The sequence below is a fragment of the Lates calcarifer genome, linkage group LG19 (assembly GCF_001640805.2).
Source record: "Lates calcarifer isolate ASB-BC8 linkage group LG19, TLL_Latcal_v3, whole genome shotgun sequence".
In the NCBI taxonomy this organism is placed as follows: domain Eukaryota; kingdom Metazoa; phylum Chordata; class Actinopteri; family Centropomidae; genus Lates; species Lates calcarifer.
Window position 1 is genome coordinate 23,050,086 of NC_066851.1, and position 13,611 is coordinate 23,063,696.

At 44.7% G+C, this 13,611-nt stretch overlaps 1 protein-coding gene across 1 annotated transcript in view; it reads right to left on the bottom strand.

Annotated features, from left to right (window-relative positions):
* The window catches only part of syne2b (spectrin repeat containing, nuclear envelope 2b), a gene marked incomplete in the record, with an annotated part of 122,279 nt that overhangs the window by 87,935 nt on the left and 20,733 nt on the right, over positions 1 to 13,611 (bottom strand). The window contains 22 exon segments of the mRNA XM_051078358.1: positions 123 to 379; positions 381 to 719; positions 934 to 1,233; positions 1,377 to 1,497; positions 1,621 to 1,721; positions 1,907 to 1,976; positions 2,321 to 2,514; positions 3,622 to 3,756; positions 3,929 to 7,399; positions 7,401 to 7,955; positions 8,101 to 8,259; positions 8,374 to 8,553; positions 8,731 to 8,832; positions 8,933 to 9,073; positions 9,888 to 10,052; positions 10,420 to 10,619; positions 10,783 to 10,879; positions 11,227 to 11,395; positions 11,794 to 11,906; positions 12,150 to 12,314; positions 12,530 to 12,667; positions 12,955 to 13,068. Of these exon segments, the coding sequence (XP_050934315.1) occupies positions 123 to 379; positions 381 to 719; positions 934 to 1,233; positions 1,377 to 1,497; positions 1,621 to 1,721; positions 1,907 to 1,976; positions 2,321 to 2,514; positions 3,622 to 3,756; positions 3,929 to 7,399; positions 7,401 to 7,955; positions 8,101 to 8,259; positions 8,374 to 8,553; positions 8,731 to 8,832; positions 8,933 to 9,073; positions 9,888 to 10,052; positions 10,420 to 10,619; positions 10,783 to 10,879; positions 11,227 to 11,395; positions 11,794 to 11,906; positions 12,150 to 12,314; positions 12,530 to 12,667; positions 12,955 to 13,068 (7,286 nt within the window).

Sequence of the window (13,611 nt, forward strand, 5' to 3'; positions counted from 1 at the left end):
CAAAAGAAAAGGCCACACACATTAGAAGAATATGTTAAATAAAACTCTAAGCCTGAGAAACAATTTAGTAAGAGCATTTTACAAAATTACAATTATAACCATCAGCATAAAGTCACACACACCTGTGCTGCACAGCAGGTATGGTGGGCTCCTTCAGGCCTTGTGTTTCAATCATATCCTGCAGCTTCCTCAGCTCCCCTAGTAGTGTCCTCTTCCTAAGGCCCAGAGATTTGTTCTCGGTCTCCTTCTTGAGGCCCTGCTGCTGGCTGGCCAACCCACTGTCAGCCTCCTCCAGCCTTCTCAGCAGGGCAGTCACCATGTCCAAGCAGGAGGCTGGGACACCATCCCTGGTAACTGTAAGCCTGGCTCCCTGCAAGAGTCAGATCCAGCTGTGGCGCCTTTTCTTTCAGACTGTCGATGCTCTGCCTGATCAGAGCCAGCTTGGAGCGACAGTCCTGCAATACGGTAGCGTCACTGCAGGGGGCGCCCTGGACTCCGGAGATGTCTTCATCCACAGTGCGCAGTGACATGAGGAATCGGTCAAGGGCACGAGCAGCAGCTTCACTCTTCCGGACCTGCTGTCGGAGCTGATCTAGGCTGGTTCTGTGTGTCTCAACTTCTCGGGACAGAGGGAAGCAGTCTCTGGGGTCCAGATCACTGGATTCAGGGTCCAGACGGGACAGCTGGTCCAGCTCGCTCTGGATATTGTCATCCAGTTCCTAACACAAAAGGAGATCAAGTATTATGAGAGATGAGATGACTGTGAAGTGTGAGATTGGTTTGCAAATGGTTAAAGTCAACATGCAGTCAGGGTCTTTGTTTTGCAGTCTTCACTTATGTCAATTAACTCTAGCTCTTATTGTCAGATACATAACTCAGTGACAGACTGACAAATTTAACACAAATGAAAGATATGTATGACCGGCAGAAGACCTTAATATCTTTCAGGATGTTGGTATTGGCCAGTGTGAAGGCAGTGACGTCTTTGGGCTGTCTCAGGTAACGGTCCAGACGGTCAGTGAAGTCCACCATGTGGTTCTCTGTGGAGTCAATCTGTCTGAGGGCAGCGCCCAGCGAGCTGCCTCTCCTCTGAAGGTTTAACTGTTGGCTGCGCCACTGCTCGTGCAGCTCTGCCTTCTCCTGCTCCAGACCAGTGTTACCATTCGACTGGGAACACTGGGAGCACAGGTTTCCATACTCAGACCACAGAGACTCAGTCTCCTGCCTCAGGAACTGTGAAAAAACAGGGTTCAACTTAACATTGTTGGCACGTCAAATGGACTGGTTTTTGTAAATATAGCACAAAAACAATTGTCATCTCTAGACACTGAAACAATATTGTTTCTGTTTCTGTCACACACAAAGTTGTGTTGTACCTGTATTTCCTGCAACCGTGTGTGCAAGCCTTTAAGAGAGACAGAGTCAGAGGGGACATCCTTGATGCTCTGTTCATTCTTGGAAAGTTGGACTTGCAGAGTCCTCTTACAATTCTCATATCTGGAGATTTTATTTGTTAAAACAAATGAAGAAAACAAGTTAAACACTGAATATCCAAATAGCTTTGATTAATACAATGTATGTTTTGTTATCAAGGACTAGACTGTGCTTAATTAAGTCTACCTCTCTAAAGTCTCCTTTTTGGTGACTTCCTCTTCTACAGACGGCTGTTTTTCAACCTCCCTCCTCTCCACACTGACCGTTTTCACTGTCACCTCAGACACCTGAAAAGAGTAAGAGCTGATGATCAGCTTACAGGCATAAATGTATATAACAAGAAAATGTGAAACTGTTGTTACTGAAGCAGTGCTGGCAGGGTCTGAAAACTTTCTTTGGGAAAAATATTTTAGAGGAGCTCTAACTGAGTTGACTCTAGAGAGTAAATGGTTTCAGTGGAAGTAAGTCATACCTCAGCTGAGACTTGAGGTTTGTCACGCTCCTTTTGTGTGGTTAGATCCTCACTGAAGGCAACAGGAACCCTATGAAAAAGAAACAAGGACAATCATTTCTGTGTTCCTTTTTAACATTTTATCTTAACTGCTACACAGGACAAAATCAGTCTGCAGACAGCCACAAGTGGAAGTGGAATGTTTGATGTGTGAAGTTTCAAGGACTTTCTGTCTGAGAAATCATCTGAAATGAAAAGGCTGCATCCCCTTTTCTTACTGTTAATAAAAGGCAATGTAGAGAACAAAAATCATCTTAACTTCCAAACATCTATTTTAATAGGTCATTCAACCTCATGTTCACAGTATTAAGACAAGATAAAAATCTGCCATCACCATCCGATATTTAGTAGACTGTATTACACTTAATATCCCACCTAGAGTCAGGGCGTGGTATATCTTGGTCTCCACTGAACTGCCGCTGGATGGCAGCCAGCCTCGTCTCACACTCCCTCAGCTGAGTCTGGGCCAGGCGGTGAGCATCCTCTGGGCTCAGGGTGTCACACAGCTCTTTTAAAGCCTCTAGGTGCTGCCCTGCCTGGGCAAAGCTGCCATCCGCTGAGAAGCAAGCCTGGTAAGTGTTGACAGAGTGAAAACAGTTGGCAAACAGACATGGTAATTAGTGCATTTGCAGCCAAAGGATCAATACTACCAATTCAATGCTTGTTACACTCTGAGCTTAGCTTTTAGATTAATAAAAAAAATATGTGCAAACTTACAGTATAATTTGTTTTGATCTGCTTATCATCATCTATCATCATTACAAAATTATTATTTTTAATATTTCTATTTTTGATTGAAATAGCTTGACAGACTTTACTACAACACACAAGCCAACCCCCAGATGGCAACAGCCAACAGGTGTTCTGCATGAAAAATAAAAAAGAATGCTGTTTTTATCTTTTACTGAAAATGTTTTGTCTTCTGTACAATATTACACTGAGAATTTCATCAAAACTGTTTTTTTTTTTTTTAAATTTTGCATTTGTGTTTCTCTTTTCTGGCCGATAATCAAGATACTAAATAGTGTTGTATGACCCAAACAAAAACAGCATTCTTTTAAGGAGCAACCAGAAAAGTATCACAGTTACCAAGTTCCATTGTCTGTCTCCTTGGAGGCATACAAAGAAGGATGAGGGAAAAAAGTTAGATAAGCATAGCAGATAAGCTGGCAGCATACCCATCTACTGAAGCGCACCTGCCAAGAGCTTAGTTCTAGTAATTTAGCTACCTTAACTTGTTTTTCTAATCGGGAGCTTAAGTGCATCTCACACTGCAGGGCAGCTGTGTTAAAGTCTTTCCTTGTTACTTCAAACCGTAATTGTTGCAAAAAGCCTGAGATCTCAGCTCTCACAGCCTGGGAGATATAAAATGAATTTTAAAAAAACCACATGACATGTTAGAACAAAGTACTCAATGAAAGGCTTATAAAATGAACGCTTTGTATGCAAGCAAATGAGCAATCTTCTGGCATTCATATTTTAAAAAAAGCTGACATAGGCAGACAATGTTGCAATGGTTTAAAGACATGCACAGACTATTATTTGACACATTTGTACCTCAAAGAACATGCTAAAGCCTCATTAAAACTAACAAATGTGAATGGTTGTTTATTCATAGCAATTAAAATCCCACACTTTAACAAACAACTCCAACAGTAAGTGGGTTTGTGTCCTACCTCCCACTGTGTCCTGACTGACTGGGTGAAGAACTCCATGTCTCTGAGCTGTGAGGGTGTACAAAAGGCCTCCATACCCTTGGCTGCTCTAAGGAACTCCTCCAGCAACTCTGGGTCCAGGGTCTTTAGAGTCTCCTGAGGAGAAAGGCATATGTTGCAGTTGCAGACTGGCTCCTTGCAACTTGGTTTTTCAATTAGAAACTTAGAAAATAAAGCAGAGCTGTAATTGAATGAAAAATGTGCAGATTTAAAACATACTAATTAGCGTTGCTAATAAAGACTGATATATATCAATAATTAGGTTTACCTCTTTCACTGATACTTGCTCAGGTGATATACATTTATCTCTGAAGACGTTGATGGCTTCCAGGATGTGCTCCTGCAGGCAGTGCTTGGCCTCTTCAAAGCCATTCCTTGCCAGAGCCTGTGCCTTGGCATAAGCCTCAGTGTAGGCCTGGGGAGGCACCTGAGCCAGGACTGGAGGTTTGATGCAGAGGTCTGGTGAATCAGCCTGGGACTGAGGCAGCACACTGACCTGAGAGAGAAGAATAGTTTGGGGCTGTTGTGTTTTGGGCTGTGGAGGAGACTGGGTTTGAGGTTTTGATTGTGCAAGTGGTTGGATCTGAGGTCTGGCCTGTGGGGGTGACTGAGCATTGGAATGTGTTACAGTTTGGGCCTTGGCTAACAGTGGTGACTGAGCCTGAAGTTGGGGCTGTGGTGGCAACTGTGCCTGAGGTTTGAGGGGTGGCAGAGATTGGGACTTGAGTTGGGTTGCTGACTGAGCCTTGATTTGAGCTGGTGATTGAGCCTCAGATTGTGGTGCTGTTTGGGCCTGCAGCTTGGGTTGTGGAGGTGATCCAGGCTTGGGTTTGGTTGGTGACTGAGCAATGGGGTGCAGTGGGGACTGGGGCTCAGGTACAGGTTGTGACAGGGATCCAGTCTTGGGTTGGGTTGGTGGGTGAACCTTGGTTTGAGTTGGTGATTGAGCCTCAGATTGCGGTGCTGTTGGGGCCTGTGGTTTGGATTGCGGGGGTGAGCCAGTCTTGGGCTTGGTTGGTGACTGAGCCACAGGTTGTGGTGGCAACTGGGGCTCAGGTACAGGTTGTGGCAGTGATCCAGTCTTGGGTTGGGTCAGTGACTGAACCTTAGTTGGCAGTGATTGAGTCTCAGGTTGTGGTGGTATTTGGGACTGTGGCTTGGGTTGCAGAGGTGATCCAGCCTTGGGTTTGGTTGGCGACTGAGCAATGGGTTGTGGTGACAACTGGTGCTCAAGTACAGGTTCTGGCAGTGATCCAATCTTGGATTGGGTTGGTGACTGAACCTTAGTTTGAGTTGGAGATTGAACCTCTTGTTGTAGTGCTAATTGGGCCGGAGGTTTGGGTTGTGAGGATGATTCACCTTTTGGTTGAGTTGGTGACTGAATTTTCAGCTGTTGTTGAAGCTGGGCCTGATGTTTGGGTTGTGGTGGGGGCTCCTGGAACTGAAGACTGAGCTGAGGCTGCTGAGTCTGGGCAAGGGGCTTTGCTTGTACTGATGACTGTGTCTGGATGTGTGTCTGGTGTGTTTGGGATTGAGCCTGCGGCTGAGTTTGAAGATGTGGTTGTGAAGGAAGCTGAGGATGGGTTAGATGTGGTGGTTGTGACTGAAAAGGTATTTGAGGTTGCATTTGAGGTTGAAGGTGATGCTGAGTTTGGGGCTGATGCGGAATCTGTGAATATTGCGGAGACCAAGGCTGTGGATAAGGCTGGGGCTGGACTTGGGGTGGTGGCTGAACACAAGTCTGCTGCTGCATTTGGCCTTGTTGCATCTGGATCTGAACAGCACTATAATCTCTCATCTGTGGTTGTTGTTGCATGGGACTCTGTGGCCTCATTTGGGGTTGTATTTGAGCCCAGGGTTGGGTTTGTGTTTGTGGTTGCATTTGAGGATGAGAATATGATGGCCCCATGTGGGAATATCGAGGGGGGACTGTCTGAGGTCCTTGCTGAGGCCCAGTCTGGGCCCACTGAGGTAGAGGCTGAACTGGTGGATAGGTCTGAGATTGTGGCGTTTGATCTGTTTGCTGATAATATGCCTGAGGAACAGGATGTCTCTGCTGGGGAAAGGCTTGATTTTGTGGCTCTTGTTTGGGTGGCCACTGCTGGGGTGGAGACTGTGCCTGGGAGTAACCCTGGGGATAAGGCTGAGGTTGTGCTGCAGCCTGTGGATTCTGGACGGACATTGGTGATGAGGCTCTGACCTGAGTCTGAGTCCAAGCCTGCAGCTGGCCCTGGGAGGTATGGCCTGGATGCTGGATGGGTGGCTGAGCATATGTGGAATACTGAGTCATAGGCTGAGAAAGACCCTGAGGCTGAACTACAGGTTGAGCTGGGGTTTGTTGTTGAGTCAAAGGTTGGGCCTGACTTGTCCAGAGCATTGGCTGAGGATGGGTTTGAGCCTGGACCATGGGCTGGGCATGGATTTGAGTGTGGGCCATTGGCTGAGGATGGGTTTGAACCTGGGTCATTGATTGGGCATGAGTTTGAGGATGGGCCCTGGACTGAGGATGAGTTTGAGCCACCTGGGTTATAGACTGAGCATGGGTTTGAGAATGGCCCAAGGACTGAGCACAGATTTGAGTCTGTGTATCTGGCTGAGGACGGCTTTGAGCCTGGGTCATTGACAGAGTATGGGTTTGAGGATCAGTGATTGCTTGAGTATGGGTTTGAGGCTGGGTCTGTGTAGGTGGCTTGGGAGAGGGGGGCCTAACAGGGGCCCATGACTGTGGATGACTACGAAGTTGAATGTGGGATGGCACAGGAAGCTGCATTTGGCCCTGTGGTGGAGCCTGCATAGGGGAAGAAGGTCTGACCTGAGCCCACGTCTGCATGTGAGCTACAGCTGGACCATGAGCTAGACCCTGGAGCGAACCCTGTGGTTGCATACCTAGCTGACGTTCATCTGGGACAACTGTTTGGGACTGTGCCTGACCCTGAGACTGGAGCGGTAATTGTGTCTGTGTTTTCATGGGACCATGGGGTTGTGGAAGAACCTGTGCCTGACCATGGCTCACTTCGGTTTGTGGCATGGTTTTCAGTGGTTGCTTGCTGTTTGCCGTAGTGTGAGACACACTTGTCGAATGTACTTGGACTACCTGAGATATAGACTGAACAGTAGTTTGGGGTTGTGTCTTTGTTTGTGGGTCAGGCTGAGCCCTAGTTATACTCTGGGATTTAGCCTTGGTGTCTGAGTCTGGTTGTACCTGTCTTACAATTTGCTGTGATTGCTTCTGTTGTTCCTGCTGTTCCTGTTGCTTGTGCTGTTTTTCCAGTTTCCGTAGTTGTTGCTCTTTCTGCTCTTTTTGTTGACGCTGCTGACGTTGCTCATTTTGCAGTTGCTGTGTTTGTTTTTGTTGCTCTTTTTGTTGTTGTGACTGCTTGGTAGCCTTGGCGTTTGCCTCAGGCTGAGGCTTGGGAGTTCCTGTAGGCTGATGAACAACCTGAACTGATGCTGCTTCTCTGTCTGACTTTGGCTGTGTCTCTGTAGACTGAACTAGATCCTGAGTGGAATCCTGTTGAGCTGGACTTTTATTCTCTCCTGAGACAGGTTTTTGAAGCCAGGGCCGGTTCCTCAGGGCCTGTGACTTTCTGCTTTGAAGCTCACTGGAGCTTAAATGCGCTTTCTTTACAGCTGGCTGTTGAGGTGAAGTCTGCTCGTCAGGCTCTGGCATCTGTTTGACTTGTGTTTCAACCTGAATATGAGTTACCACCTGCTGCTGAACTTGATATTGATGCATTTCAATCTGCTGCTGCTGCTCCACCTGTTGTTCCTGCTTCTGCTGCTGTTGTTGTCGGTTGTGTTGGCATCAGTTCTTGTTGTTGCACTTCTTGTGGTTGCTGCTGTTTGAGTTCTTGCTGTTGTAATTCTTTTTCCTTTTGTCTGTTATATTGTTCTTGCTGCTGTGGCTGCTGCTGCTGCATTATCAATCCTTGTTCCTGAGTCTGCCGTTGTTGTTTTCGTTCAGCAGTCTCTGACCAGGCCTTAGGCTGACCTTCTTGTGGTGACTTTGTCCTGGTATGCATCACAGCTTGTGCGTAGGTATATGGCATTGGAGGAGAAGTCATCTTTTCCTCTCTGTATTCTTGCACCACTATCTTTGGAACAAAGGTTTCGTGACGCTGATGAGAGACTAACTTTGTCTCAGGCTGCTGAGTTGGCTGCCTGGAGTCTGACTGTCTCAGATGTTGAGGCTTTTCTTTAGTCTGGATAAAGACTTTTGGTGGAGGAGTTCCTTCTGGAGGGCTTCTGCTTCTGTCTCTTCTGGCTCCCAGGCTGCTCAGCATACCAACAGCCTCCTAGGATTGAAAATATGACATTGTAATTATGTTGTATTAATATTCTCTGCTATGCTTGTCATGCTATGCCCTTCTTATTTCTTACTATCATAAGTAGAACATACAAAACTCAATGGCTTGTGCAGTTTATTAAAAGACAACTGGCCTGTGACTGAGCAACAGCCGCTCGCACTCGGTCCTGTATGGCAGAGGCATGAAGGTACTGGATGGGAGAGTTCTTCTGATTTGTCATCACCATCACCTGCAGGTCCTGTTCCTCGGTTACCACCTGACCCTCCAGCTGAAGACCACGGGAAATCAGGACCTGTGGGAACAAATGGTGTTGAATAACCATCAGTGTTTCCTCAAATATGCATGAGGGTGTCTTTATGAAAAGACATAAAGCAGAACACCCTTCCTACTCTGTGGATAGCCTTACCCTGGCTCGTGGGTCCTGGCCTCTCTGTTGCCGTTGTCGCTCTGCAGCCCTCAGCAGCTGGTAAAGCTCCCTGGCCTCTGTCTCCCAGTGCAGGAGTTCAGCTAGGCGACTGTCCAAACCAGACACACTGTGCTGCAGCTCTGCACAAACCTGTTCTGCCTCAAACATGGTCTGCATCACCTGGTGACATTAAGAAATCAATCGGTAATGGTACAGTAATGAATGTACAGGACATGTTACATTCACAAATCGCACCTGCCAGTAGCTATTTAGCTACACATTGTGATAAACACAAGACTTGTATGCTACAAAATACAGCTGTATGAAGAGTATAAAATAAAAAGAAATCATTCATACTTCAGGTATAGCAAGCTTCAGTTTCTGTATCTGATCTGCTGGGCATTCTGGAGAGGGAGCCAGAGCATCCAGATCCACCTCTTTTAGCTTCCTCATTATGAACTGAGAGGAAGAAAGCAAACAGTCAATTCCAAAGTAAAATATGTGTATAAAACAGTGTATAAAATGAACAGCGAATGGCTAATGAGTCCATTTTTCCCACCTGTATTCTTTTCCTGTAGGTGCGCAAAGGACCTGCCATCGCCTCCAGAGGCTCTTTGAGAATAAGAGTGGCCTCTCTGATCAGAGCCTGGGGGTCCTGGGGTCTGGCCTGGACATTAGGACTGGGTTCAGCCATGCTGTCCTAGTAAGGATATTAAATAACACAAAGAGTAGAAGAAAACTCAGTGATGTACAGATAAAAGCTGATTACTTGTGTGTACCAGATGAGCTAATCAGACCTGCTGGGACTGTTTATTCTTAATCATTAGTCATTAATGTTTTAATTGCACTTGTTTCCTGTATGTTAATAACACATGGATATGATACAATAGTCATACAGATTCATTTCACAGACAACTGACTGAGTTATTTTTAACACCTGCAACTTGAGACATCAATGAAGCCACATGATAATACCCTGTTTTCAAAGACTATAAAGCCTTGCATTTATAACTGCCTCCACACAAAAGGTAAAGGTGGAGTACCACTTTCAAACTTGAGGCCACTCCTTAATATTACAGTGTGGGAATAATGATAACAATAGGACAATTAAACCTTAAATTCCAAAGCCATGAGACTACTAAGACACCAGATTCCCTGCTGTCACTAGTCACTTGACATGAAATAAACAGTGAAGAAACCAGGCCAACATATGAATGAAGCCACTCATCTTGAATCAGAAAAAGCCTGGCAAAAAGTTACACATATAGGGTCTTATATTTCATATTAGAGAAAAGAGTGATAAGTCAACTGACAGGAAATTAAAAAGCGATTGCATGTTTCAATCTTTAATCAGGCAAAAATGCTCATTCTTCATTGGCTCCAGCTTGAACATGACACCAGTGACAGTGACATGAAACCAAAGACATCCAAGATGTGGGCAAAACAAATGTCACTGCACAAACAGCATCAAATTTTCTGTGTCTCACCAGCCAGGTTTTCCTTCTGTAACTTACAAAAGTGTTTCTCTTGACAAACTCGGCCCAGTGCATGTTGAGCCTGCGCAGCTCCTCTGCCAGGCTCCTGCTGGTCTGAGGGTCTGTTGACTCGATCAGGAAGTTACCCACCTCGTTCAGGTGGGCGTGCCGTGAGCCCCATTCAGCCATAGATTCAGACGTCACCTAAATAACATGAATATATCAATCAAACGTGTATAAAAACTGTGTGTCTATAACTATAGGCATTTTTATTATTTTGTGATACATTTTACTAGACATTTACAAATATGTTTCAAAATGCAGAACTTGCTCTGGAGGAATCTTATTGGCTGAGTTGCAGTGGGTGGAACAAAGCAGGAAGCTGTAGTAGCATATGGTAAAGCTATGTAGCTACACTGGTTTGCTTTTTTATCACTGAATGAAATTTGTTTACACAATTTTAATTGAGAGAAACCTAAACACAATGAATAGCACCATAGCACATGATGTCAACAAAATATTTGTACTGTTCGTCTCTCTCTCTCTCTCTCCTCTATTTTAACTATAATACCTCTGCTCTGTGGCCAGGGCTGAGTGCTGCAGAGCCCTGCTCCAGCCAAGCCTGCAGGGAGCTGAGGCAGTCGCTGTAGGAGTCCCAGGTAGACAGGACCCGTCCCATGGTGCTCTTGACTGTGTTCACCTCCTCCAGTACCACGGCGGTGTCCTCCTCCAGCTGCTTCACCTGCTGACTGACGTGGTGATAATCTGCAGCTGAGGAGCAAAGGCAATCAGCAGTCAAGCATTCCATATTGAATCTATGAACTGGCTGGATCAGCAAGGAAAATGTAAAGGCTGTTCAATAAAAGTCCAGGTAAAGATCCTATGCATTAATCTTATTTAGATGAAGAAATTCAATGTGTCACAGAACACTTACCTAGGGCAGATTTGCTTGAATATTTCTCAGAAATCTGCTTCAACTTATGAAGAGCTGCTTCCAACAGTGAAGGTAGCTCCTGTGTGTTTACCAGCTCCTGCGTTAAAAAAAGATGTTATGAATACAGCCATAGCAGTCAGGCTCATTACACAGTAGAAACAACATTTTTGGATGAATATGTGGGGAGATGAACTTTGTTACTTACCTTTACCACTAGTGTGGCACATTTTTATCAGAGTGGCACCAAGGGAAATGTCGTTTCCAAAGCTAAATGTTTTGCCCTCTTTACAGTGGCCAATGTAGCATATGTCAGGTGTTTAGCATGTTTAGCATGTTATCCTAACTTATATAATGTGTAAAGCATGAACATGCCACCTCCATCCAGCCACTCCCAATCATTAAGGTATGTTTTGAAGATGCCAAATGTGCACAAGGACTACTCACATGCCATTCTTGCAGCAACACCCTGACAGCCTCTGGAGAAATGTAAGGCCTCTTCCAGACACGGAGCTTGGTCCTGATTTGCCCCAACAGATCCAAAACTGTGTGTCGGTGCTCACGGTACTCCAGCTTGATCCCATGGTATTTGGCAGTCACTCTCACACTGGTGAACCTGTTGAAGACATCCACAAAAAAAGTCAAAGCTTACATACGCCCTGACATGTAACTTCAAATATAAAAGAGGGAACAGCTAACTCCTGTTAGAGAACTTGAAACTTAATAATATGTATAATAATTTTGTTGAAATGTTAAACTGTCATAATGAAACAACACTTAACACAGCTGTTTGTTATAGTAGTATACCACATGTCTTGCATTGTAACTGCTGGTGTGTTTCTGTGCTTAAAGAAGTGTCTTCTTGTATCATATCCAGTTCCAGCTCATGACATTATTGTACAACTAGTGATGTACTGCCAGAGGGAAAGTAATCAATTCATGCGCTGTGCATACAGCACATATGATTTAATACATGTATATGAACACACAGTCCACCTGGGAAAGTACCCTCACCTCCTCTTTAGCTCCTCCATCTTATCAGTAGGAACCGTCATGTTTCCGTCCTCATCCATGTTTTGGAAGGACTGGAAGGTCTTCACCTGCTGTGGCATCTCCTCTAGGCAAACCTAGAGCAACATTCACTTGTGAGCTTATGAAAAGTCTATGTAGCCTTGCAAAGAGGAGAGTATGTCAACACCGTGTTCAACAATTTCTCTCAACAGTAAAATGAATGGATGGATACTCAGATAAAGGGGTTATTCAGCTGAGGTTATTTTTATCCTTAACATGGGAAACTCCCTGAGGAACCTGTGTTTATTAGTCAGTATCACTGTTGTATAGTTTAAGGGTTGGATGCAGTAAATATTCACTTTGAGCAGCTCCTGTTTCTCCCTTGCTTCATCAGCAGCACGGCCATGATCCTGTGGGTCACCCTCCTCCTCGGCCAGAACTCCCTCTGTTCTCAGCAGCCAGCGAGCCACTGAATCCAAAGGAGCTGGAAGACTCATGTCTAACTCGATTCTGTATTCACGAAGCTAAATGAAAGAACAGAGAGAAAGAAGCCATATTTCATAACAACAATTGTATAATGGTGCATACATATAAATAAAATATTGCAAATATATAAATACATATTGGAGATGTAACCTAACCAAAAACTACAGAAATGAACCACACGTACACCAATATCAAAACTGTACAAGCTCTACAGTTTTTTCAAGGTTTTTCAAGAGACCTGAGTGGAACTGACCTTTTCAGTGAGGGTGTCCCACGCCTCTCTGAGAGCCCGCTGCTCTTCGCTCAGTTTCGGGGTTCGTCTCATCGCTGTCAACAAAGGCATAATGGGCCGTCGCTGCTCATTAAAGGACACCAGAAAGGTCTGAAATACCTGAGGGATGGAACATGTCATCTTTAGTGCCACTCTTGTAAGGTCAACTCAGAGAGTAAAATATCAAGGATCCACTTTTTTTGCAGGACATCAATGATACATAACGTTAAGCAGGATTTCGCATCAATATTTATAATATCACTTGTGTGAGACAGTGGCTAACAATTGTGTCACCAATTGTGTAAGTGATATATGAATGTATCACAATTAATAAGACAAAGACAATGCAGTGGTACTTGGCACGTTTTGGCTTTATGTGTCCTGATAGGAACTAGCTGGAAACATACATGGTATCTCTCTGAGTAGCTCTCTCCTTCTGTGGAATCCCATCCCTCTAGGAGCTCGTCGTAGGCCTGAACCAGCCAGCACGTCACTTCCTGTGCCTTGCGATCAGGTGTTGCCTGGCGACGAGGAAATTAAAAAGCAGTTATTGACTGAAGTCATTCAAACAATTCCAGGCTTAACTAACTTCATTAACCTATGTTACATACAGACAAAAGCAAAAGCTGCAGAGAAAAAGCTGTTCTCCTCCTCTTCTCCTCTAGTGCTAAAATACTATACAAAATTTATGTAAACAATTTGTTGTTACTGTTGTTAAACCAAATGAGCCAAGAAAAAAGATTTCCCACAAGGCACCAACACCCTTCATGAGATACTTTACACGAAACAGAATGGCAGCTGTGGTGCCAAAATTTCTTGTACTTACAGCAAGTCTGTGCACAGCAGAGCACCAAGCCCGTACATAAGCCTGCTCTGGCAACAAAGTTGTTTTTTTAAATCATAAAATCATGGCAATGTGTTCAATAGCCGCCTTTATTCTGCTACAGCTTGCAAAGTCTACTGTGTTTATAAAGAAGTTAGTGTGAAGTAGCAATGCAGGTATTTTTTTATTTGGTGCAATTTTTAGATGCATTTCTCAAATTTGAACAAATGCCTTTTTTCTG